This window comes from Anarhichas minor, unplaced genomic scaffold (assembly GCF_050575085.1).
Source record: "Anarhichas minor isolate MPS153535 unplaced genomic scaffold, ASM5057508v1 ptg000033l, whole genome shotgun sequence".
Taxonomy (NCBI): Eukaryota; Metazoa; Chordata; class Actinopteri; order Perciformes; family Anarhichadidae; genus Anarhichas; species Anarhichas minor.
In genome coordinates, this window is record NW_027466479.1 from 11,364,568 (window position 1) to 11,391,903 (window position 27,336).

A 27,336-nucleotide genomic window follows, 5' to 3' on the forward strand; every position below is an offset into this window, starting at 1 on the left:
TGTTTGTGGAAGGTAGATGTCAAATATTTTCTGACATTCCTTTAGTGTTTTTTCTTCGTTAAGGCAGGGAGTGGGACACACAGTTCAGAGGAGTGAGTAAGGATCAATCCGGAACTAACGTCTAACTAATGAATAGCTATTGAATCAGTTCCAGAAAAATAAACAAGGCGACACATGTAATACTGAGGAATCCAAGAGATTTATGTTATCCCATGTTTTAAAAGCATCACAGATGGCACTCTGACGGGGATGAAGGGGAGGGAATAATTAAAGATAGATTAGAGGGAGAAGGTCTGTATAGGGTGAGTGGAAGGATGAAAGTGAATGTAGGTAGAAAAGAAAGGTGGTCTAGAGAAGGGAAATGAAAAACGACGGAGTAGAAATTAGGGGACGGAGGTGAAAAGGAAAGGAGGTGACACAAGGGTGATGAGGAACATAAGGGTGAAAAGAAGAAAGAAAAGAAAAGAAAAGTTAGCTGTAGGAATGCCAGGGAAAAGGGCAGAGAGAGGAAGAAGAGAGATTCAGGTTGGTAAGGTCCATAGTAGCTTCTTTCACACAGGATGTTCAAAGCGGCACTGTTTCGCCGTTACTCCGCCTAGCTGGATGGTGCCAAAGGTACGGACATGGGACGGACAGAAAAGGGACAGACGGTGGCCGGATCCACATGCACACACACTAGACACCGACACTGTTGTGTCACGCCTCTTTTGCCTCCAGGATGTTGGCAAGCTATCTAAAATCACACACCGGGGCAGCAATGTGCCAGTGTTGTTTGATTCAGTGTAAAAAAGCAAAGCCGGCGTAATGGCGGTTCTTTCTTGTATTGCGGAATCTCTGTGTAAAAGGGGCAAGAGAGGAGAGCAGAGAGGAAGACAAAGAAAGTGGAGAGGAAAGTGTGTAAGAGGGAAGAAGAACACGAAGTTAGGCGACCTAATGCTGGAGGAAGGGCTGGTGCGAGTGGGATGAGGAAGAGGAGGAGAGATGAAAGCGGAAGGGAGGAAATGAAGGAAGGAGGGAGGCAAAAGAAAATAAAGACTGGTAGCGGCGGGAAGATGGTTCGGTTCTTGTCCACGACGGGGAAAAAAGCTAGCCTTCTGTTCCTCCTTCTCTCCTCTTCCTCCTTTAATTTGAAGAGTCTAAAAGCTGAAAGCACACCTGGGTAGTTGTGTGTAAGCTTATTTTTGGAGGTCACACTCAAACAAGAAGTAGAGATTAATGGCGGCCTGGCCTCCTTACTTACAAACCCAGTGACGTTGTTCCTACTTATCTAACCAGGGCTCACCTTTCTGTTGGTACACTTTGATCTTGTGCCTTGGTTTATTTAAAAAAAACTTTTTTGAGTCGTGGCCGTTTGTCCGTCTTTATTTATTGTAATCATGGAGAGTTGATCATGTTCTGCCCCAGAGGCTCTATGCCAGACAGGAGCAAACATCAGTGATAGGAGTGTAATCTAACTGGCAGGTATCATTATTACGGGGACCAGATGTCCCGGCTTGTTTTGGATTGTCCCGGTTGTTGAAGCTGGGTGTCCCAAATCCCGGCAAATATCTGTAAATGTCCAGATTTTCATCTAAATTCAAATATTTATACAACACTTGTTTTCAGCTCTCACATAGATCGTGCTTTTTATCCAAAAGTTACAACAACGTAACCGATATAGAACTTCAGTCATAAAAACATTTGACAAGCATTTAAGTTTTGGGGAATTTTAAAATGACTTGACCAGTAATGAAGAGCTTAAACGATTCACAGCTGTAAGGCCTTTTGTGTTTTTCTTGTGAATGTATTATGTTTGATAATTTGCTGATAATGTCAACACGTTCTTCTTTGTGTTTCTACAGGATAACAGGCTTCCAGATTCCTACGCCTGTCACCAGCACAGGAAATGTCTTCTCTTTGAGGTTGACCAGTGACTTTGCTGTGTCTGCACATGGCTTCAAACTCAACTACGAAGGTCAGTCAGCGTCTTTCTGTCTTTGTGTGTGTGTGTGAGGTGGTATGTGAGAGCGTTTAGGCTGAGCTTCAATGTTGACATCTATAGTTCATTGCGCTGTGTTGTTTACCCGGAGCAACCCCTGTTGATATTTGCCAGACACATTATACTTAAATACCACTTACAGAACATTTAAACATTCGGTTATATGTTTTTCTTTTGCTAACACTTTAATTCAAGTCCCCCTATTTAGAATTTGTGAGCAGTATTAATATTTGATGAAGAGGCGTTAACACACCATAATGTAAGGGATGTAAGTTGATATAAGGATATTTTTTAAGTCTTTATGAATGTTCAGTATTTGTAAGCAATTAGAATTTCTCCAATGAAGACATATTTTAATGTATTTTCATTTAACTGTGTGTTACAATAGCGTCATTCATTATCTGTTCATTCACCGGCATCCGTTTATGGGCGTTGAATAAGGGGACTAGAAGTAAAGTGTTTTTGTACATTGCAGACATATATAGCGTACATGATTTATTTTCAATTCGTTTGTAAGGCCATTCGGATTTTGAAAGTTTTCAAGGAAAACTACCATATTCTGAACTCAATCCGCTCCCTCACTCCTTTACCCTCGGCACAGTAACTTCCTAATGGGTGACAAGTTCATTCCTTTTCAACATTGCAGGCTGTCAAATCCAGACAGAGAAAGGAAAAGCATAGACAGAGCATGACACAGAATGAGAGCGTCTCAGGTCTTGGTATTATAGGCTTTCAGGGACAGAAACAGGGTTTTATGGTCATATTTATGTCACAGCTACAACGATCTAGACTTTACAGATCAGTCCATTTTCACCCTCTAAAGCTAAGGGATCGGGCACATAATGAACTTCAGCTAAAATCTCTTACACATTGGATTTAGTAAATATTTCACTTCCATATTTAATATGTATTCTTGTTGATATATCTAGTTTTTCACCATGAAGGTTAAACATTTTAACAAAGACGTGATGTGGGCTTTGCTTCCAGAGGGAACTTGGCCCATTCCAGGGGTAGCTAAAGCGTCCCCCTTTTTGCCCTCTCCCTTCAGGCCCTTAGTAAACATCACGGTACCATTTGCACAGATGAAAGAAGAGAAATGAATAGTTGAAGTGATGGTTAAAATTAGAACTCACGATGTATCAGCACCATGTCCTGTGTGCATTAACGATTTCAGACTAGATTTAGATTAGAACAACTTTGATGTCCTCACTGAGGCAGTTAGTTCCGGAGCATAAAACACAGGAGCATGAAATTGTCTACCGGAGGCACACGCATGATACTGTGTAAAATCAACAAAACAAATAAGTACATAATTATGTATAGCTTCCTCGCTATTCTCTGTGATGTGGTGAGATGTCATTTGAAAGGACACGGTGCAAGACATGTACTTACTACAGAAGATAATACGCATTAAACATTAGGTTTAACAAAATGCAAAGTCATTACCCGTAGGTTTGATTACCATTATAATCATATGCTTTTTGTCACGCATCTGAATGCTTAATGTTAAAGCGGGGGAGGTAAACAGGTGGTGTATGAGATGCAGTTATGGGCAGTCAAGGTAGTCAAACCTATTCAGGCTTTCGTGAAAAAGGCCTGTTGAAAAGAACTATAGATGGTGTTCATGTTTATTGTATATTAAATGTATGTTTGCACAGTTCTGTTCGCTAACTTTCAGATGACGGCTTGTTCACACACACACACACACACACACACACACTCACACAGCGTTGGTCACAGCTGGTTGCTGTTGAAAAATAACTGCTTAACGGTCTCTCTGCGTGTCCCTCTGCATCCTTCTGAGGGCCTTTGTGCTTGTCTGGATGTAGGTTGGATGGTTGGTGGGTGTTCAGTTTGTTGGTACGCGTGTCTGGTGTGCCGCATAATGACAATATCACTGATTGCGAAGCGCCTTGGTGAAAGTCTGCACGCATGCTACATCTGAGTTTGTGTGTGTGTGTCTGTGTGTGTTTGTGCTACTTGTACGTCCAAGCAGTTGTCCCAGATTTATTCACTGGCACTAGTTTCCACTTCCTACTTGGCCCATGTTGATTCTGTGTGCTTCTCTACGGGCGTGTGCTTATATGTGTGTGTGTGTGTGTGTGTGTGTGTGTGTGTGTGTGTGCGACACAGAGAGTTTGCTCCAGGAGATTTATCCAAAGAGTTCCTTGTTTCCGATACATTCAGCTGTTTGACTTCCTCTGTGTGTGTGTGTGACAAAGGGAGAGTGTACTCACTCTTGGCATTTGCCAAAATGCAACATTATGCTGATGATCTTTCTATATTCGGCATCTCATACTGTCCAAAACACGCAGCTTGGCTGGGAATTTACACAGAAAGGAGGGTATTTTCTAAGAAGGAATGATCCACCCTGGTTTGGACAATTTTTGGCAAGTCATCTTTACTCCACGTAATCCTTCTGCCTAATCTGTTCCTTGAGCCAATTCAGATTTTAGATTTCTGCAGGTATTGCCTTAGCATTGTAAAAAATACATTTTCAGAAAGAAAAAACACACACACACACACACACGATATCTACACATTACCGATCTAAGGTTAAGAAGCTAAGAAATAGGGGGGAAGGAGGTCGGAGTCCTTCACATTGAAATGAGCCGACGTCATTTGGCCATCTGATGAGGAAGCCTCGTGGACATGTTGCCGTTGAGTTATTCCCGGCACGTCAAACCAGGACGCGACCCCGGGGGAACACCCAGAAGATCCTGGACGGCTCACCTGGCTTTGTGAACGCCTCGGGACTCACAAGCCCAGGAGGAGCTGAATGTGGATGGGGAGGACTGCTCTGCTCAACCTGCTGCGACTGCACACCTTGGAGCTGGATGTGCTTTAGACAAAGTATGAATGGATAGATGGATGAATGGATTACCGCTCTGTATTATTCCATTATAAAACAGAGGTACATGAAAAAGGTTAAATTCATTGCTCGCTCGATAGGAGCAGATTTTGCAATTGGCGGGGCAAAGGTACAGTAGTGCAGCTCTATCCTTTTCTGCTTGGTGGAATACACTTTGATGTAATCCTTGAACAATTGATCCTCTTCCTCTGAAGACTGTCAGGTCATAACTAATTCATACACCAGCATCATACCGTACAGTATGTATAGATGCATGTGTGTGTGTGTGTGTGTGCGTGTGCGTGTGTGAAACGGAGAGAGATGGAGAACAATGTAACAATGTAGCATGATGTTGGAGGCAGTTTGATATTGTGCTGATGAGACAGAATCATAGATTATCACAGCACTTAGACACCACACACACACACACACACACACACACACACACAATGCTCTTTCTCAGCATGGTCATTGTTGAAGGATTATTCCTTTTGTTTCCTCTTACTCCTCCTCCTCCATATTTATCTGCACCACCTTGTTCATCTTTATACATCTACTCTTATTTGTATTTTTTTATGTGATCTCACCTTTATTGACTTATGTTTTTGACTTAATTGAACGACAAACACTCAAGTAAATAATAAACAAAATAGTAGCAAAAATGTTCTCAAAGTACATCTTTTGGGCATTTTCATATGAGAACTAGAACAAGTTCAGACCATAAAGAAGCACATAATGTACAGGCATGGCGATGCATGGCGATGCATACCATACAGAAGCAGACACACGGCTCCCAGATGTAGTCCTCCTCCTCCTCCTCACATGGACTGGAGAACATGTTCTTCAGCCGCTGCCATGTGACCAACAAGTCAGCAGAGATGTCACTCCACTAATCCCCAACCTTTCTTCACTTCTGCTGTTTGTCATCTTCTCCTCTGCACTTATATTATCTCCGCTGCTTGTTTTTCTCTTCTCTATGACTAACAGCGATACACTTTTTTACCTTCATTTACACTTACCACAGAGAGTTTGCATAGTTCCTCAAGAGAAGGCATAAACAAAGACTAATAAAATATAGAAGAGGGGGGGACAAAAACAGAAAACACATTCAACGGAAAATGGTTTAAGGTGCACAACACACTCAAAATGTTTATTTATTCATAACAAATAAAAGGAAGAACAGGTTCCTAAACACAAATCAAAGTCAGAAATATTACATTTCGTCTTCTGACAGTAATTTTATTTAAAAGTAGCAATCCTTAAGGTTTCACTCCTGGTTGATTTTATATTTTGTATTTTGTATTTTAGTGGAAACAATGGAATGGTGCTCAGAGTTTAGCAGTCTTCTAGTTGACACACAGTGAATTGTGAAGGTATAAATTCTGACCGAAGCAGGGACGGAGAAAGTGGCATCGGTCCAAATGAAATAGGATAAATGGAGGGATGAGCTTCTTTCGATTAGTCCACTCCTTAGCCTTCACCTTCTTGGGGGGTTTGAAATTGTATTTTTTGCAAACAAACAGGTCGCTGCTGGCAGCAGGTTAATAAACACGTTGGGAGCTCTCTCTGGCCAGATGGATCACTTACATCAATAGACCCTTCTCCATCTGGGCATTTATCCCTCAGTTCCACACACTATCATGGAGAGTGTTACTTACTCACAGATGTTTACAGCCAATCCAGTGACCTTCCGCACACACACACACACACACACACACACACACACACACACTTATTTCCTCAACCTGCTCAGCTACCAGCTTGATATACATGATTTATATTTTCTAGGAGGGAGCTAATAAAAATCTTCACTTCACTCACAACATGTTTGTGTCTCTTTCATCTTTTGATTTATCTTATCTTTGAGTTACATATGTTTCGACACCACTTTGTTTTCAACTGTATGGAAACGCATGAGCAGCAATGAAGGGGTTAGCACACTTCTAAACTGTTTGCCTTGACAAGTACCCTATAAAATAAGGAGTGAGTTAAGTGAAAGAAAATAAGTGGTCCAGGATAAAAGCTATTTGCCTGTAGGGGTCATTGCTCCCTCCGGGTCCATAAAACATGTGGGCAATAACCACCGTGGTCACCTGTTGATGCTTTTGCATCAAACCCGGTTTAATTTTGTCGAGGAAGCGTGCTGTTTTTGTTAGAACAGGGTTTAATCTCTTTCAGAATTCAGCAAACAAACATCTTTTGTGGTGAAAGCTTTGCCAAAATGTTTTCATCTCCGGCATGAATTATGTTTCAGGCTCGAGCACTATTTGCCAGTCACGGCGGTAAACACAAGCCAACAACATTCAATCCTCCCGGTGATGAGTCTGATCAGACTGCTGCATGCATGGCCACTGAAACCAGCCCCTCAGAGGAAACACTTCATGAAATGTTAAATTTGAATGATGGTGCAGCTGATGGGCAATGTCCCAGTGTATACTGAACAGGAGGGGCTGGATCCCAGTTAGACAAGCGTTTGAATCTATGGAGGCGGCCATTAAAAAAGCATTCCGCCGTTTGTTTCTCTGTGTCTCTGATCCCTTATCAGCGCTTGATTGATTGATTTTGACTCGAGTCTCTTTGACTTGAACATGATCTGAGTGTAAAAGTCAAGTTTGCGTGTGTGTGTGTGTGTGTGTGTGTGTGTGTCCTTACATCTGTGCGCATACATCAGTGATGTACATTTCCCCGACAGTGTTTGTGTGTGTTTGTGCGCCCACGCGTGCATGCGTATGTGATTGAGGTTCTGGCTGTGGCTTTTCTGATCTTTATCAAAGAGACCTGAGGGGACTGATAATATCCACTCCTCTATCATCCAACCATCTGTATGTCTGTCTGTCTGTCTGTCTGCTTTCTCACTTCCATTGATCATGCAGTGTTTCTCTCCATCCCTCAATTCAACAATTCTATCCAGGTCAGTTAATGGCATCCTGGAAAGAGAAGGTGACCCCGATAGCGGATGTTTGTTGAAGGAGCTGCACCTTAATAGGATTTGGAAGGTGATAATATCGTATATAGTTATATAAAAAAATATATATATATTAATTAATTCAAATATTCTACATTTACAGATACATGTACAAATATTGCAATTGTTTTTTGTTGTACATTTTGTCATTGCATTTGTTAAGAGCATAGCAGGAGGGGAAGCTTTGAGTCTAATGGTCTCAGTTTGTGATGGGAGCATAATCCTTATCTTTTGTCAAGTTGTTTAACATGACACTTCCTTTTGTAAGGATATTAATGGACTTTATATTTTGACACCACCAGTAAGCTGGTAAAGCTTTTCTTTACCTTTTCTCTGGAAGAGTGAAAAGACCGACTCTACAAGTCGGTACCATTGTTGGAGAACAAGAAGCTCAGGCTGCATGGGCTGCGTTCATACCGTATATATGAGAAACCAGAATGGAATACGTCACCGCTGTCCCTGGAGAATAGTGGTTTTACAGTCCTGTACAGTGGTGTGTGTGTGTGTATATGTGCCTGTGTATAATGTACATATTCCCGTGTTAATGCGATATAGCAGATTTGAGAGGGGAGAAAACTAGTAAGATGGTAGAGATGGTAGCATACTGTATATAAGGAGTAATGAAAAGCAGTGAGGAGAAGACGAGGAAAAGCAATTAGAGGAAGGGAGGGAAGAGAGAGAACTGTAAGAGGATATAAAAGAGAAGAAAAAGACGAGGAAAGCAAAGCTGCACTGAGACAGCAGAAGCGAGTAAGGAATAGGAGAGGGTAGGAGAAGAGAGGAGGAACTCCCGGTAATAATGTAATGTGCTCCATGCTTTCGAGTTGAACGGGAGAAATCAATGCTGTTTTAAAGCTGTGTGTGAGTGTTCATTATTTACAGTGTGAATGCAGCTCCTCGCCGTTCGAACAGCAGCAAGGTCAGATTTAATGCGGGGGCATCAATCAGAACAATCACACACACGGCAGGTGTGGAGAGCAGAGTGCATGAAGCAGAATTTTGAAGGAACATATGGGTTTTGAATTCATATCGCCGTCTACCAATCTTCCACTTTTTGAGTTTTCTTTATTGCCATGGACAGGAAACGGACTATGTCCCAAAAGCATCAAAACGCAATGAAAAAAAACACGAGTTATACAAATGTCAGCAGCCACCAGTACCTCATATACGTACCTCTAAATCAGTGATTTTGGATGTTCACATCTGTGGTCATGCAGCATTTGCAACCCACTGTAAAATACAGTCGTTTGCAAATGATCCAACAAAGCACAAGCCTGTTGACAGGTTTGTGACACAGTCGTATATCTCATCATACGAGCTGTCCCGTTGCACTCTTTTAGATAGTTTACTTCATGGTATTGCCTTGTTTTCTGTTGAGGTTGGTCCCAATCATACTATGAAAATAACAAAGCACCATGAAAACCATCCCTATTTCTTCATGTATTTAGCATTATCTTCACCTAATTTGTTTTGTTAATGAGAAATCACAGATCACAGGCTGCCAGAGCCTTCCTTTTATGGATGGACAATATAGATGAGTGACACAAAAAAAATTCCCGAGTAATACGACAACCCTCTAATGCATAACGCAACAAACAATGAATGGGTTTTCAGTGCTATAGAGCACGATGTGGGACTCCACAAGGTTACCCGGCATTGTCAGCAGCAAGAGACATGAGCTTGTTATCTGGATCATTGTATGTAATTCTAAGATGTTATGGTACAAAATAGCTGCCAAATCTCTGTGTCCGGCCTTCAATGACTGTCCACACAATGTATACTGGATGAAGTACTTAAAGTAAACGCCTGCCAAACATCTCCGTGTCTGGCTAAGCAGGACACTGTAGGTGCCTCACGTCACAAAAGTCCTGCAGATGACTAAATAATGTGATAACCTGGATGAAACTAAGCAATTCGATGACGGGTTTTTATTAAGAAGCTGTCAAATGTTTTAATGCCTTTGAAAGGAATATACTGTATGTTTAACATCAAAGACTGTCCAAAGAAATGTCATCAGTCTGAGTAAAGTGAAGTCTTCCAGTGCCTAGTCTGGCAATATAGGAATTTGACTCTAAAAGAAGTCCAACAAATGATATATTGGCCTGATATCTGTATGATATTTAATACTGCGATGGAATTATAGTGATGGGCTACCAAACCCTGTCTGTGCCAAGACAGGATAGAATTTACATCAAATGATGTATTGATTTGATATTCAGGTCTGTCAGCCAACCACAGGCCACCTGGCTAAATTATAGGCTGTGTTGGTACATACTGTGTGTGGAAGTGTGTTGATGTACCGCAGCAGTGTGTGTGTTTGTGTGTATGTGAGTGTGAGTTGATAATAATACAGCCTCCTGGCCAATGTCAGTCCATTATTCAGCTTTATATCAGCCAACCAATCAAACGGCCTCCCATCAGGGTCACCACCTCGGCCCATCCAATCAGCTTCTCCTGCCAAGCAGGAAGGAATGTCACCCGATTAGCATAACCGGAAAACGAGCAGGGTCATGCTGACACGGCGGTTTCCGATGCCATGAGTCAGACAGCACTCCGAGGGAGAATTTTGACAAAATGTATCCCTCAACACCAATCAGCCAATCAAAGAGGTTCTTCTCCAAATGCAACGCCCTCCCATTAAATGTGATAAGGGACATCGACTGGATGATCTCTCACCACCTTAAGCTGCTTCTCCTCAGCAGATTTCATTATTCAAGGGCATTCCATGGGGTTCTCTCTCAATATTTAATCGTCGAATTAATTGTTAAAAATGACTATCAGCGCTGTATCCTGCGGCCCCCTGTGGTCTGCTCTCTATCAGCAGCTTTTTGTTATTTCACTATCCCACTGCTTTTAATATCTCAAATGCTGTCTCCTAGGAAGGAGAAGAGCAGTGCAGCAGGGGGAAGTACAGTAACACAGCACCAGCAGCTTTGTTCCACTGCTCGACGGATTCATTGGATTTATGATACAGCCGGGAATTTGAGGTTTAAGAAAAGTTTGTATATGCTCACTTTACATACCATCAAAGCCTATCGTCATAGGGTGTTGCTCCTTTGAGTTGATATTCTTGACATCTTGTCTCTTTAATGAACATATCTGGATGACACCTTGTAACCAGTCTCTAAAACACAAATGTATTTTTTACAGCATTTGAACTTTGTAACTACAACATCGTCCATACGTTGTCATGATTTTAGAGAGATGGAACTAAGTCCGCGGAGACACCAGATTGTGATCGTATACAGCCAGCTGTGGAGCAAAAGCAAGTGAATGTCATTAAAATAACTCCTTTACTTTGCAGCAGATAGGCAACAGAGTTTTGCCCTGTGATGCCTCTGTCTGTCACAACAGGTAGGTGCGATTATTGAAGTTTTGTGCTGTGATGAAAAGAACAACTTTGTTGCAAATTGAATCCCCAGAGACTGTGCACCCCCCCCCCCAAAATACACATGGATACAAAAACAACACAACGCCATGATGTGCGCTGAGTGAAATATTTTAGTTTTGTGCAGAGGGAACACTTGTTAGGTTAGGGTTTGTTGAAGATGTTGTACTACACGCATCGTACAAAGACAGATAACAGAAGAAGAAGAGATTAAAAGGGACAGGATTGAAATGAGTTGAAAGGACTAAAACAGGACAGAGGCCGGCTGCTTATATCTTGAAGTGTACTTCAGCGCCAATGCCCGTGTCGGGTATCGTTTCAGCCGTTGCGTGAGGTTGAACTTGTTAATTTCGGTGTGGATTTTCTTAAGCACCCATAATTTGAAGTAACATTAATGAGAAAGAAAGACAGTTGTGTGTGGTTCGGTGCCTATTGATCTATCTATTTCAGTTCGTTTTATATCCTTTATTTTGTCAACGGGAGAAAGTAAGCTAATGCAATATTTTTTACACCACAATTTGCATTCTGTCTGGTTTTCAGACACTATATAATCATTGCCTTTATATGTAGGATGATTACTCAGCTCTGTCTGTTTCAGTTGGTTGGTTTCTCAGTTAAGTGTGTGTGTGTGTGTGTGTGTGTGTGTGTGCGTGTGTGTGTGTGTGTGTGTGTGTGTGTGTGTGTGTGTGTGTGTGTGTGTGTGTGTGTGTGTGTGTGTGTGTGTGTGTGTGTGTGTGTGTGTGTGTGTGTGTGTGTGTGTGTGTGTGTGTGTGTGTGTGTGTGTGTGTGTGTGTCGGCATCTGTCAGTCAGCTTTCCGGGGGATGGGGGGGGGGGGTCGCTTGATTTTAAATGTAATAAGTCACGCCACAGTGACCCCTGCTATTAGATATCACACACAGTCTGTTACTCTGCATGCAAAGCTAGCGAGCTAGCTCATCTCGACGGTGCACACACACACACAGATGTTATCACGTGCGCACACACTTAAAGACGAACTAAGTGTGCTTTTATTAAACAAGGACAGTATACCCCAGAGTATGGCTGAAGTTGTCAGTCACTGTCGACACACACACACACACATACACACACAAATTGACAATGACTGTCTCTAAAGGCAATGGTCTGTACATGGGTTACCAGTTAATGTTTCATACACCACTTAACAGCATTAACCTTGCATAGCCCTCCATTGCTTTCTGCTCACTTGGTGTCAGTTTGATTAAGGGCAAGCGAAAGGTCTGTCTGAAGGTATTAAAGATATAGGAACAGTAAGAGCCCTGCTAGTGACCCCTACAGACAGCAATATTCATTACACCCATACTATTAACTGCCAGGTGGAATGATCAACGGCATCAACAGAATTAGAGCAACAAACCATCAAGTATTGAGGACAGCTGGAGGAGAGGCCTTGGGGTTCTACGATGAACAAAGAATGTGAAGGGCGAACGTGCTGAGCGACTCTTCCTGATGAAACTTCTTCAGAGCAAAGTTAGAAGAAAGCGGATTTCCATCTTTAAATGTGTTTGTGTGTTTGCTCTTTCCAACACCTGTGTGCCCGTGTCAAACAGGCAAATAGAGAATTGTGGTGGTGGTGAAGAAGTAGTTAGAGTAGTGGATGTCGAAGTCTGACTTTGTTTGAAGAGCCCAGTTTCACACAAAAGCAATTTTGGAGCAACACTGGAGGTTAGATGGAGCATGATGGTCAGTGTTTGGGTGGGTTTGAAGTAACACATTGACCTTACCATCTGCCAAGCTTTGGAGCAACATGTCTTTATCCCATCAAGTAAACCACCAGCTCTGTGAAATTCCTTCTGTGCTACAAACTCCTCTCCTCTTGTCTTCTATTGTCTAGTAATAGTCTACCTGAGGTTGAGGTCATTGTTGTGTTCATATTTATATCTATCTGACTGAATATCATGCTGAGAGTGGCTGATAGTTAGAAGTCTCAGACAACAGAGAGAGGATGGATTGAAAGACAAACGTTGATTTCTGAAGAGAAAGTAGCTGGTGCTCTGGTATTGATCAGCACAAAAAGGCCTTCTGAGAGGACGCACTCATTTACTCAGTTCTGTTCAATGACAACTATGGCATCTGATTCTTTTTTGAAAACATTTCTCTCTCTCTCTCTCTCTCTCTCTCTCTCTCTCTCTCTGTCTCTTTTGCTTTTCTTAATGGATATTGATTGAGTTTTAGGAACATACAGTAAGTTGCGCCAGTTGTGTCTTGCTGACCTCTTTATTTTCTGAACTCTCTCTCTGGCAACCTTTGAGGTGAACCTATCCTTCAGATGACAGCGGTGTGCGTGTGTGTGTGTGTGTGTGTGTGTCAGTGTGTGCATGTGTCACAGCGCAGTGGAGCTTGAGCAGAGTGACAGTGATGTCAGACACATAACGATTTCCTATTGGCTGTCGGCCACTGAGGCCTAACGACCTGTTATTGATCTGACCAATTAGCATTCACACATTTAATTAATACTGAAGCCTGATGCGCAGACACAAGCGTGCGCGCGCACACACAAACACACAAGAACACACACACACACACACACACACAGAGTTTTAATTAATAGTGAGCAGAGGGGCGGCTGTGAGAAGAGATAAGAGAAGAGGCAGGAGGGAGAGGTGGATGCGTGAGACAGAGAAGAGAAGGGTCAGTGAGAGAGAGAAGACAGCAAACCGGGACCCTGTCTTAAATCAGTGTAGCCCCCTTGATATAAGGAGTTATGGTACGTCAGAGTCCGGTGGAGCTGATTTGTCCTAGTCTTCAGAAAGACGGAGTCCACCTATTTTAGGTCAGATGAAATGATAGTGTACTGCTGTAGATTCTACACAAAAGGGCTTTGCAAACAGTCTAACCCATGCAGCCTTTAAACACAAGACAATTAGTGAGAGGTTTGTGTGGTGTTTATGTGTGTCTCTGTACGTTTGTGTGTCTGTCTAATGAAGTTCTGTTGGCAGGATGTCTTTAGGGGGAAATCGAATGGCTTATTGAACCGGGCCTCAGGGAAACATTGATCACCGCATCAAGGAGCTATCCACATTGACACACACACGCCCACACACACACACACACACACACTTGCCTTGTATATACACATGCACTAACATGCACACAATGGCACACACAGTCACTAGAGCGTGCACACTGGTGAAGTGGAGGTAAAGGGCTTATAATTGACATCCCCATGTTTATTTGTGAGCAGTCAGGCTGCTGTCATTATCTGCTCATTCAATTACATACAGGGAAATTGCAAGGCTGGAAAATAACTTAATTTCATCTTCAGATGGATATGCTGTCCACAAACCTGAGATAATTGTGTTGGACAGGGTTATTATATTCTTCCACATGATTAACTTGTTTCACCCTTGTCTCATTAAGTTGTACCCTTACCATAGATGTTTAACTCAAATACATTTCAAAGGAGGACCATATTCACTTCAGAGTATGACTTCATTAGTTATTTTGATTACATCATTTTGCATTCACAGTGTCCCATAAAATGCTGCTATCCAACATTGAGCTTACCAGTATCATAATAGAGCAAGTAGATAGTGAACGAGGGATGGATTTTAGGGTGAACAAGAGTGGTTTAGGGACACATGGTTTAGCAAACATGAATCAAATACATTTACTTTCATACTGTAGTTGCAACACCAGTATGATCTGGGTATTTCCTTGCCCCGATCAGTAAATGCTCCAATCAGGCAGCATATACTGTCCTGATCACATGCTGTTTAGGTTCAAGAGAGCTGGACCAGTATTACAACCAGTATGGACACCATGGCGCCCTGAAGCTGCTTCCTGGCCATGTTGAATACAGATCATTATTGTTCACACATCAAGGCACCACTAAGGCAATTCTCAGCACTGCTTTTACCTTCAGGGACAGTGTGTGTGTGTGTGTGTGTGTGTGTGTGTGCATGTTTGATTGTCAGTGTTGAGGTGTGTAATAATACACCAAAGAGACATTAATGGTGTGTTGCTCTCAGTCCATGATGTTTGATCTCCACTATAAGCTAAAATCCTGAGCAACGCAGTTCTGTGTGTATTCACTGATCTTCACAGCTGCCAGATGATCTTATGCTTTGAACAGCCATTACGTTACCGGGTGAGCTCTCTCTTTTTTGCTGCCACTTAGTCCTTTTTCCCTTCATTAATGTTTTCATAATTAATCATAATTACTTATAATTACACCATTACCAACCAGCAACCAATCAATGTGTGTAAAGTGTGTGTGTGTGTCTAGGTTTGTGTCTCTGTGTTTGTTTTCTAGGTAAATTCAATCCTGTCCAAAACAAACCGGACCCCAGGCAAAATGTAGACGTTGGAGGTTGTCTTTGAATGTAAATGCCTATGTTTTCCATTTATTTCCTTACGATATCAGTTACTGATGACTACAATATGGATGAGTGGTGGAGGTATAGGTTTTAGCAACTAAATGGTTTTCTACCGTTAGCCAAGATGGCCGTCATATTTATCAGTTTGTGTGAGACAGGCCACACATTCAGACAAAGCCCTGCACCCTTTCACTTCCTCTCGGCTACATACAGGAGATGCTACTTCCTGCATTCCTGCATCAACAAGACTGGAGCAGGAAGCTTACACAGTAACACAACTTTTCCCGGTCTTGCGCAGTTGCAGTTTTGGATTATCATCATTAAAGTGGACGCACTGTGCCATCAGTTTTACCAAAGTGTAGAGTTGGGCTGCAACATTTTGGTCATGTAATTGTGACACCCACCAATGTGCTTTCACATGTGAATTGGTGTGTTTTGGGTTATTTAAAGCCAATATAGTTTAGAGTGAGCATTGTATATGCTAGAAATATAATCATTTGATAAAGGACTGACGTGCTTTCACTGTCTATGGAGTGTGCATTCCACCCTGTGGCCAGCAGGGGGCAGGGTGGTGCTTTTTGCTTTGATTTGGGCAGGCGTTACGACAGTAGAGTTAGACTACAACGGCGCGATGCTGTTTCCTCATTCTGACGAGCAGGCGAGATGAACGTGAAATTGCCCGGTGTCATTTGTGTGTCCTGTTTACAGGTGGGTGAGGAAGAATTGAATACTGAATGAGTCGGTTTAGATAAGCCTATTGTTAGCGGCTAGGTAGCTAGGAGATGGATGTCTGAATATATATATGTGTTTGTGTGGGTGTCTAGCTTGATTGTCCGTTGTGCCGTGTTAGCGAAAATGGCGCGAAAGTATTGTTTGTGGCTCAGTGAACATTTCGTGTAATATTGTCTAAGACTGTTAAAATGTGTTTACCATATGTTTTGCACCTTGTGTTTTTTGGTAAATAAATCCTCAATTCTGACGAGCAGGCGAGATGAACAGACGTGAAATTGCCCGGTGTCATTTGTGTGTCCTGTTTACAGAAACTTATCATCTGGCTATTTGGTACCAATCCTGGTACCTGTAACATAATCACAAATCAAGTGGATGATCGGTGCAGAAATGGAACGGAGTATAGAGCCAACTACCCTAAATGCTTCCTCTGCTGTATTCTGCAGAGGTGAACTATGGCCGTTATCCTTGCACAAATACTGCAGAGGCGTACTGTTTTTAGGTACTTGTGTCGAAATTACGCCTTTCCATTATTGAGAAGTTTAGAACTGAACTTGCAGCACATATATTGGTCACATTCCTCTTACAATGCATTTGTAGAGCAAGATCAGTCAGGCCTTGGTCTGAAGTATCCTCTTTGCATCAGGAAGTGTTGTGTTTCTAACATGAAGACCATTCTCCTTGAGCTGAATTTACTTCAAAGTTCAGATCTTTTTTTTGTGCCTGCGTAAGCGATGCTCTACTTATTATTACTTTTAAGTTGTTTCTTTAGACCGGGACATGAATGAAAAACAGAAATGGTGTTAAATGATATGCTGCTGGTGCTTCTGCCTTGCTTCGCCACAGGGAGTCGACTCAAGACTCAAAGGGAATTTGTCGGGAATAGAGTTCGTAGTCTCAACCCCTGCTGTTCCTCTCATTGGATTGTGGATGATGGTATTTGAAAGAGGCCAGCACTGAGTGCTTGTTGTACCACTTGCATTGCTGCATTTCTTGCCTGGCCTCTTGTTGTGTAGTGGTGTGTTATCATCAACAATAAAGGGAAGTGCTCTCTGCCCAAACTACTCTTATCAAGCAGTGACTAATCTGGAACTCCGCTTTAGTTGGCCCCTTTTTTCTATCTTCACGCAGTAGTTTAACACACATGTTTAGTGTTGGTTTGAAATAAGGCTGCATTCCTTCCTTAGTTCCTGAATATCAGTCTCTCTTTTTGCTCAGTGTTTGCATAGCATGATCCTTAATAATGGGCTTTCCAGTGGCATTTTATATTTAATGCTGTTGACGCTGTTGTAGAGAAAGATGTCACAAATTTCAAAGGGGGAATGTCTCATCTTGGCATTAATCTTTTCATATTAAAAAGCACACAGCGACGTATAATAATTCCATATTATCCTATTCGTGATTGTTGAGCTGTCATTGTTAGAATGTGTGGAAATCGCCTGAATCCTTGTATGAATGACAGTTGCGTGACAGATCTGCAGCAACTTTCTAACAATGGAAGGATTGTTTGAGAGAATAAAAAAGTTTCCACTGTCATTACAAATATATGGATTTGTTATAGTTTAGCAAAATTGTCTCAAAAATGTCTGTAATGTAACCTCTTGAAACCACAACTGAACTTTTTAGAAGTTGAGAATTGAAAGCTCTTGATGATAACTGGATGATAGATAGAGATGTTTTATTGGTTATACAATACAATCTGTCAGACATTTGCTGCAAAAATTCAAATTTTCCAAGTACTCTGGGCAGAATCCAGACCGAAAGAACAACAGAAGGAGGAGTAATGTTGGAACGAGCCGTTTAAAACACAGAGATTACCTCACACAATGCCAAGCGTTAATTATAAATACTGTTAAGTATTGTCAAGATTAATGAACATTGTGTAAATCTGTTTTTGCCTCTGGCATTGTTGGTGGGAGGCCACCTGACCACAATAAATGATGTGCAACCTATGCTATTAAATTTAATTAATTTAACGGACTGAAGTTGTTTTATGACACAAGTTCTTCACACGTCTATAAAAAGAGTCAACGTGTTGAATAAATCAAACTGACGGGGAAGATGACACCCAATGAAACCTTATATCTAAGTGCCCCAGAACACATTTCTGACCCGAGGATTCATCCGTCGGTTCTCTTACAGTCCTTATAAACCGTCCATCTTTCACGGTAAATGTCTTGAAAAGAATTTCTGAAATTCCTTTTTCAGATGTTGTAAATGGAAATCCATGTACATGGTTTCTTGTTGCACATCCTATGCATTATTTTCAAGCGTTTCAGCATTTGTTATGTTCCGCTATCAAACTTGGTTCATCTTTTATAGACGTTACTGCTGAGGGAGGCGCAAAAACCTCCAAACTCATTGAATCATCCTTCTCTGTCTCTGCCTCTCTTTCCTTTCCCCCGTCTCCCTATTTGTCTCTCTCCCTATGTCATCGCTGTCCTTCACTCCTCCTCTCCAATCCTCCAGCCTGCGGTGTCATCTGTCTCACTAAAAAACTCTGAAAGCATGGCAGCATTTTCTCTTTTTTTCTCAAACTTTGCTCTTACTTTTTACCCACCACTCAGTTATTTTTTATCCCATCTTACTTCTTCCCACTCCATCTCGTGCTCCCTGTACCCGGACTCTGCTGTAATTGCTTATCTAGGGAGAAATAAAAGCCAGGTAAATGGTTATGTGTGTGCGAGAGTGTGTGTGGTAGAAAGAGTAGCTGTATGTGGGTGTCTCCTCTGTGTGTGTGTGTGTGTGTGTGTGTGTGTGTGTGTGTGTGTGTGTGTGTGTGAGAGTGAGTGAGTGAGTGAGTGAGTGAGAGACAAATGCAGATAGTTCTACAGATGGCCCATAAAAGCAGCAGCTTGTAATGAAGCAACTGAGACTCAAATCATGGTTATGGTAAACTGGGGAGAGGCAAATATAAAGAAAGAGAGGCAGAGATAGATAGAAAGAGTGAATAGTGAGGAAAAAGAAGTGAGGGTAAAATAAGAGACGGCAGGCATCAATAAACCATGAAAAGGAGTGTGGTGTAGCCGCTGGCTGCTGAATAAACTGGTGTAATGAAACTGATGTTCACAATAAACTAGAGAAACAGTAAGGAGGGATGGACAGAAGGGGTGATATTGTGGTAGAGATAGAAAGGGAGAGGCAAGGAGCTGGCTTGTCATCAAAGTTTTTAGTTGAGGAGGAGGGAGCAGGGTAAACGGGACAGGAGGGGACGGGGAGTGTGACAGGAAGAGACATTGCGGGAAGAGGGGGAGAGATTAACAAATGCAACATGGGAGATGTGGGAGAGAAAGATAAAAAAAAAGAAGGCGCTAAAGAGGCAGAGACAGATGGAGAAAAAGAGATAAAAAAGAGGGGGAAAAAGAAGCAAAAATGAAGCAGAGAAACTTTATGAAAAAGATGACATGGAACAGACGTATGTAGAATGAAAATATCATGGAGGCACCGATTAAAAACCAAGTGGCTAAGACTGGAAAGTGTGGTGTGTGTGTTTGCATTAGTACCGTGAACCACCAACAGACAGGCAATGTGTGTGTTTGTGTGCGTGTTGGGAGAGTAAATGGGTGCCTGATAGAACACTAAACATCCTGACACCGACTGAGGCCACACTAACTGGCAAAATCGATAGGCCAACAGGTCGCAACACTAGGCCAACCTGACATCCAATCACAATACAGCACAGGGGGTCGCCTCAGTGATGGATGACCCTGGGTATGTGCATGTGTGCGAGTGTCGAGATGTGTCTTGTCAGTGTGTGCTTTTCTGTGAAGATAAGGAGTATGGTCGTTGGGGGGGGGGGGGGGGGGTCTCTCAGGGTCTTTAGCAAAACGATTATCCTGTCTCGTTTGTGTCGTCCATGCTCTTTGAGGACCGGGATTAAATAGACCGTCTAAAGAAAACCTTAAACAGAATCTTTATTTCAACTAATTACAGCCCATGAGGGCATTTTTGTTGTTTTTTTCTGTAATGGGAACTCATTTAGAGGCAAAGTTATTTCTGTTATTAAGTTATTTCTGTTCTCTATCTATTTATAAATGATCCAAAAGCTTTGGTATCGTTGACCCCATCACATTCAAAATGCTAATAATAAAAGGTAGCAAGATTCATTTAAAGGAAAGTGAAAGACTGTGTTTGTGTGTGTGTGACCACTGACAAAATGCTAAAAGTCCACATAACATGCTTAGTAATCAACACCACTGTGGAGGTACAGAGGTGCAGTGGAGTACAGAGTAAGAAGGGGAGTGTAATTGAAAAAGCACGGCAATAAAATTGCTGTGTAAAGGAATCAAATAGCCAACCAATAATCACTCAGTTGTTTCATTTGCTGACATCATATCTACTCTACCCACTGTGTGCTTTTTGAATTTGCCGTTAGCATGGAAAAGATGTTGAAGTTTGAATAGTGAAGGTTCTCAGATTTTCTGGTGACATTTTTCATGAAAGGATCCCCACCTCTCATTTGGCAGCATATGATTATCCTCACAGCCACTATGAATTCTTCCTTTCTCTTCTTGTCCCATCCCCTTTTAACTCTCCATTCCTCCCTCCCTCTGTCTGAGTAGTTTCATAGTTCTATCCATCCTGTTGGGCATCCTCTGTCTCTAGAGATGGGCGATAAATCGATTCGATCTATTGATTTTGAATTCATGGTTGTGTTTAAAAATAAAAATCGATCATCATCACTTTAACTCGGATGATTATGGTACGGAACCTCCGCCGTTCCCCTGATCTCTCGTAGTTCATAGTAAACACGCAGGTTCTCTTCAGACCGCTTCAGACACAGGTCAAATATCAACATGGCAACATGCTCTTATACAAGTCCTTAGTCCAAAAAGGCACTGTCTTCTCTAACCTCGAGCAAAACTCTGTCCGCTGTAAAGTTCGTCTAGCGGCGTGACTCATTTATTCCAGCATCTAAAACGGAGGCACGCAGCCGAGTGGGATACGTGGGTGGCACTGCGACGGCGGCAGTCCTAAAACACCTGCTGGTAGCATTAGCTGAATCATTTCCTCATAGCGTTTAATATGAGAAGAATGCGAGCTCAAATGAAAAAGCTTGAGCTGGACGACCCGCCTGCTGGTTTCCCCAGTTGGCTCTGTCTCCCTCTGCTCTTGCCTCCCCCTCACCCAATCTGTTTGTCTCCTCCTCCCTCCTCCCTAACCCCCTATCTGTCTGAACAGTTTCATAGTTGTATCAATCAAGTTCAAACAATAAGACCGTAGTTAGTCCCTGTTCTCCCATCTACTTCCTGGTTTATGGCTTCCATGCCTCTCTCCCTGTCTCTCTCCATCTCTCTCCTGAGTGTGTGTGTGTGTGTGTGTGTGTGTGCGTTTGTATGTGCGGATGTTTATATGCACACTTGTGCATACGTCTTAGGCACAGAACTGTAAATGTATCTTGAGGGAATGATGTGATTAACCATAAAACACTCTGATATTGTCTCCCTCCCTTTCTCTGGGGTGTAGCTTAGTTTGCTTCAACCGAGAGTGCAGTCAAAATATCGTTTCACAGTCATGATCATGCTTGACAATATGTATTATACATAACTATAGGCTTAAGGGCCTTCCCATATGTGTGCTTGGGGTAAGGTTTTAGAACAGGCTGTGACACTGTAGGTATTTATTCTGCATCATCACAATGCAAGTCTATGTGATCCAGTGTTTTTAATGGTAGATGCAGTGTGCGGACTTGGGGGCTGTAAGTGCCCCAGCGCAGTCTCTTGATCGGACGCATCACTGAGCAGTGGCTGGGTATATTATATGGTTGGTTCCCGGGCGAGTTGGGGTCAAATCTACAGTTAAACAGTCTAGTGCAATTAATTCAAGAAAGAAATTTAAAAAGCCTTAATCCTTCTCCTTGACTCATTTTTTTCTCTTCCTCTGCAGAACTCCACAGCACATCCTGTGGAAACCCCGGTGTCCCACCAAAAGCAGTGCTAAGTGGTGCCGGCCGCTTTGCTGTGGGAGACCATGTGCAGTACAGCTGTGTCCCTGGTTACATCTTAGACGGCCATGCAACACTCACCTGCATTACCAATGCTGGAAACACCGCCGTTTGGGACTTCCCTGCTCCGATTTGTCGAGGTATGGACGACTATATATGTATATATATATATATATATATGTGTGTGTGTGTGTGTGTGTGTATGTCTATGCGCATGACTGTGTATGAAGAGTTTTATTTTGAAGTTAAAATTAATTGAATGAATACAAATTAGAAAAACAGAACTTAGAATAGGCTACATTTATAGCCATTACTAACTTTTTTTGTCAAGAACATATTATAATGTAATGATCTCTATATAATGCTTTTGAAGAAAACCCTTCATATAATTTACGTGTATGTGTTTCAGTGAGAGAGACAGAACGACGGGCAGGCTGTGCATTTGTTTGTGTGTGTATGTGAAAGAGAGCCAGACAGGCAATCCAGGAATGCTTTTCTGCATACGTGTGTGTGTGTGTGTGTGTGTGTGTGTGTGTTGTTATGCTGTACTTTATAATCAAAAGATTTGTGTGGGAGAGAGGCAAATATGCAGAATGTACTGTACGCTGAAGTCTATTTTGGGATTTCAGGGTAGGTGCTGATGGTCTGTGTACTATGGTGTTGTATGCTATGGCACACTACCGTACGTATGCTGAGGAATAACTTATTATGGGGCCCACTAAACCATGTTGTGTAGGTGGATGTACATCTAGCAACTCGTGTGTGTACGAGAACAGTCTTGCACAGCTCTCTTTAAGAATAAGTTTGAAGAAATACATATTAAAATGACAACGGCAGGAGCAGCAGCTAAAAATAAGTAATAAATTACATCTTGTTGAATGGATTCAATTGTCGTATACTTACATTAAACATTTCATTTAAGTTCCATCGTACATTCAATTTAATATTTATGACAGCTAATTGTTTCACTTTACCAGACCATATGATTGAGTCCCAATGGTTCTCATCGTCACTCACTTACAAATGAGACGAGTGACTTCAAAGCAAGCCGAGCATGTAGTGAGCCACAGAGAGAACTCTGTAGTTGTAGTTGGGGGACAAAACTGGAACTGAAGGCGACGGCAGTTTGGACTTACAGGTGATGACAAAATGGACTTCAATGGAATGCCCATTTCTCTTTTATGGATGAGTAAGTAGGCAAGTAAGTGATGGGTAACCATAACCATAGCCATAAGAATTTCACTACCTAATCAGCTGATTTTCATGGTTTACTGTATAGATCTCCTTGAGTGGATGCCGGGAGATGGCCTTGTTTAGTCACATGATCCGGGTGGTGCTTTAAAAATAGGAGAATTCTAAAACTGCTGTTACCAAGTACGTGAGTGGCCAGATGGAAGCTGCATGAGCACCCTGGTATCTGAGGGATTGTGATGCCACAGAATGGAACTGATTGGGGTTTTAGGGTGTCAGGGCTAACACCATGTAATACCATATGCTCCTGATCCCAATGCACCACACCTTTAAAGCCTCAGGAAATCTGAGGTGAACAAATAATTGATCTGCCCTTAGCTGCTTGGTCGCTGTAGGACTATGTATTGAAATGCATATGCATTCATATTTTTCATAAATATATGATAAGAAATACACTTGGACTTCGCTGTTTGTCAAAATGGCATAATCAGTGACTCTACACACCTCAGTTTATGATATTCCAATTACTCTCATATGACTGCTAAGTGACATCAATGACCTGAACTTGCAAAGACAATACTTTTGATATTGAACTTTGCCGCTCCACCTGAATGCTTTTCGGTTGCAGATCTCATACGAAACACATAGTGAGTCATTCCATAAGAGCAACATTATGAAGGCAAATCAATATCAAAATCTGTGAGCACAAATCAATATCCACGCACATGGTGTGTAGAGGTCCCGCGTGTGCGCAACTCAAACACGCAAATTACTTTCGCGAGTGCTTTCGCATCTCTCGCGCGAGCAAAATTGAAGCCCGCGAGGAGAAAACCCTGCTTTGAGGGGCGAGGTGCACGACTTCTATCACTGCTCTTCTGCTCGCAAAGCTTTCCCCTGCTCGCTCGCATAAAAAGTACAATATTTACCTCTAAGATGTAGTGGAATAGTGTTCAGCGGCAGATTGAAAACCACCTTCATACCGCCACCTAGTGTCCGTGTCGGGAGTGATATCCGGTCAATCCAAAGACGAGGACGATAACCAATTCAATTTAGTGGCGCAATGGTTTTCAGAGATATTCTGCGCGGAGTGATGTGAAAGCGCTCGCAGAAGTAATTTGTGTTCGCTGCTGTTTGAGTTGCACGTGCCTTCATAAGCATCCCTTAACACACAGGAGAAGGCACTTACACTTCTCAGAGGGGACCATTCCCTGGAGAAACGGGGCGGATTCATAGTACTGAACGTCAGTACTGACTATCAGTCCTTGGTTTATGTGTACTCCTCTGTGATGCAAACACAAGTGATACAATAGAGATACCACCAATCACTACAAATTAACAAAGGCAAGTGAACACACACTGGACACTGGATAGTATTGCGGTGACAACCTCAGGAGCCCGACCTCATCTCCTATATTGTAATGATTTCTATAGAAAGGGCTCAGCTCCCTCCTGTAGTCAGTAGATGGAGGACGAGGTGGAGAAGACATTGTGTACTGGCTGGTGGTAGCTGGTTCAGATAGGTGGATGTACAGAAACAGGAACGCAGAGGTTACAGAGACTAGTGAAGCGTTCATCAAGTCGATGCAGAACAATAGGTTGGCATTTCTGTGCAACACTTCCCACATAAGCTTTCTGTATTTTAAAGAACAGCACCCACTATTACCCACCAGAAAAAACCTGAACGGAACAAAGAAAAGATGGAATGAAATCAGATGCTGTGATTAAAAATAGCAAGATGTTCCACCAAGACCACGAAGCCAATAAAGACAAAAATAGAGCCGTGTTGTCATCTATTATGTGGCCAGAGATTCTTTTTTTTTTTTTACAATATCTAAATATGTTTTATCACTGGCAGTATGCTGAGGCAACACCTGGTTCATCATAGCTAACATTGTCTGCTTTATTAAGTGCGGTAAGCAATGCACAGATGTGTCTGTTTTCCCACCTCACCCAGGTGCTGTTTAACCCACGGTGTTGAAGGTGGGCCCAACGTGGCCTGTCCTTAATGACAGGGAGAACATGCATTTTGTCACCCTTTACTTTGAATTATTAAAATTTACATTTAAATACACAATAAAAACAAAACAAAATAAAAAAAACTTTCCCTTTCTAAAAAAGAGACACCATTTATTACGTGACTATCATGTGTGAAGTCTGGAACAATCGCAAGATTGGTTCCCCCATCATTTCATGTTGGCTGTAGTAAAACAACAACAGTTTCCAGCTGTGTAGCTTGGGTGTATCAACGGTTTATAATGCAGATTCATTCGCCGCCTAATTTAATAACTGCAAATGCATTTTCCTATTGAGAGAAGAACCTAGAAAACAATCGAGGCAAGACGGGAGTTAGAGCTGAAGTCTGCTGCCTGACTTGATTGTCTCTAATGTGCCTTGAAAATATAGACCGTTCCTGTTGAGAAAAGCTAATGAATTGACAGCGCAGTGCTCCGCTCTCGCTCTCTCTCTCTCTCTCTCTCTCTCTCTCTTGTTAAAAGTAAATCTAGCTCACCCAGCAGTCAATCTCTCTCTCTCCCTGCAATCATGCAATCAACTTATTCATCGAGCCAGATCATCCAAACAAGATGGTGTTTCCTTAAATAGAATTGCAATGACAGTGGTCTAAATGAATGGATGTATTGTTCTACACGGCAAAAAATAAACACGATAGAAACATAGGATACGATATGTTTCGTATTGCACGCTTTGAGCAATAAACCCACGTGTGCAATTTGTAGTAAATATAAACGGTTGGATGTAAATAATAAGCGATCTGGGCATTGAATGTGTTAGAAAAATATATATACTGTATAAACTAGAAATTAGAATATTCCTTGACAGCCCCAATTCCTATATGCTGTCATAACAAGTCATTATCATAATCTAAACTCGGCAGTTTCACTTATTTACACTTCTATTTGTTTCTTAAATTACCTTCATAAGGCTGCATATGACCACATATGACCACAGATAAGTCATATGGCACTTTGGTTGAGATTATTGTCATATTTGAATGCATGGAATTTCCCCGCTCACTAGAACTGATACTACTGCGTCTTTGTTGACAATGTGCTGAAAAAGTGCTGATATCCGGTGTACGGGCAACAGCGAGAGGGTGTTGTGGCAAAATGACGAGAAGAGACGGCGAACTGATGTTGCAACCAGCGGGGGTCTTTTAATACACACTTGCCAACATATTACAAGTTCAGCATATCGAAACAATCCAAATGTATTACTTTTCACAGATCACTTTTATAGTCAAGATTCACCCCCCTAAAGTTACTTTCCACCAATCAAACCAGTCCGTTGAACCAAAAACAAAGCACATCTGGTCTCTTCATTAGGTCATAGTCTCATGTCCTTGTTCAGGTCACCTTCACCTTTTGGCAGAACACACGATCCATGTACGGGAAATGTTTTGATTCAAATTGGAGAGATTTATTACAATTTGTCTGGCGCTCCCTAATCACTTCCTAAGAATGTTGTTATGAACCAGAATGTGTGTTACATAACACGTTATATAAACGGGTCGCTTGTGAGCCCAAATGTGTTCAGTTCAATCTTAAGTTATATGATGATTTTCTTCAACAAGGGTTGCATTTATACCAATCACCAATTATTATAATTCATTCCCGAATCATTTTACATGGTTTTGACAACAGACATTGCACGATGAACAGAGTTTGTATATTCAACATCACAAGAGGGAACAAAAATGCAAAATAAACATGTTAATTTGCCTCTCTATAAATTGAAGGGTTCTTATATTTTAAAACAAGTATGTATAATGCTTGTACACTTTTCCAATCAGCCCTGCCCCTCCATGAACGACATTGCCAACCAAAACCAGTCTAATACATGCAGCAATGTCGCTGCACCTCACTGTGCAATGAACTGCAATTTGGGTCTCGAGATGGAACGAGGGGAAGAGAGAAGAGAGAGGGCAGAGGGGGGG

The 27,336-nt window shown here is 41.9% G+C and overlaps 1 protein-coding gene across 1 annotated transcript in view; it reads left to right on the forward strand.

The window, feature by feature from the left end:
* Positions 1 to 27,336, forward strand: part of csmd3b (CUB and Sushi multiple domains 3b) — a 241,463-nt gene that overhangs the window by 33,526 nt on the left and 180,601 nt on the right. Inside the window, exons 2-3 of the mRNA XM_076106168.1 lie at positions 1,842 to 1,954; positions 22,136 to 22,333. Of these exons, the coding sequence (XP_075962283.1) occupies positions 1,842 to 1,954; positions 22,136 to 22,333 (311 nt within the window). The remainder of the gene's footprint in view (positions 1 to 1,841; positions 1,955 to 22,135; positions 22,334 to 27,336) is intronic.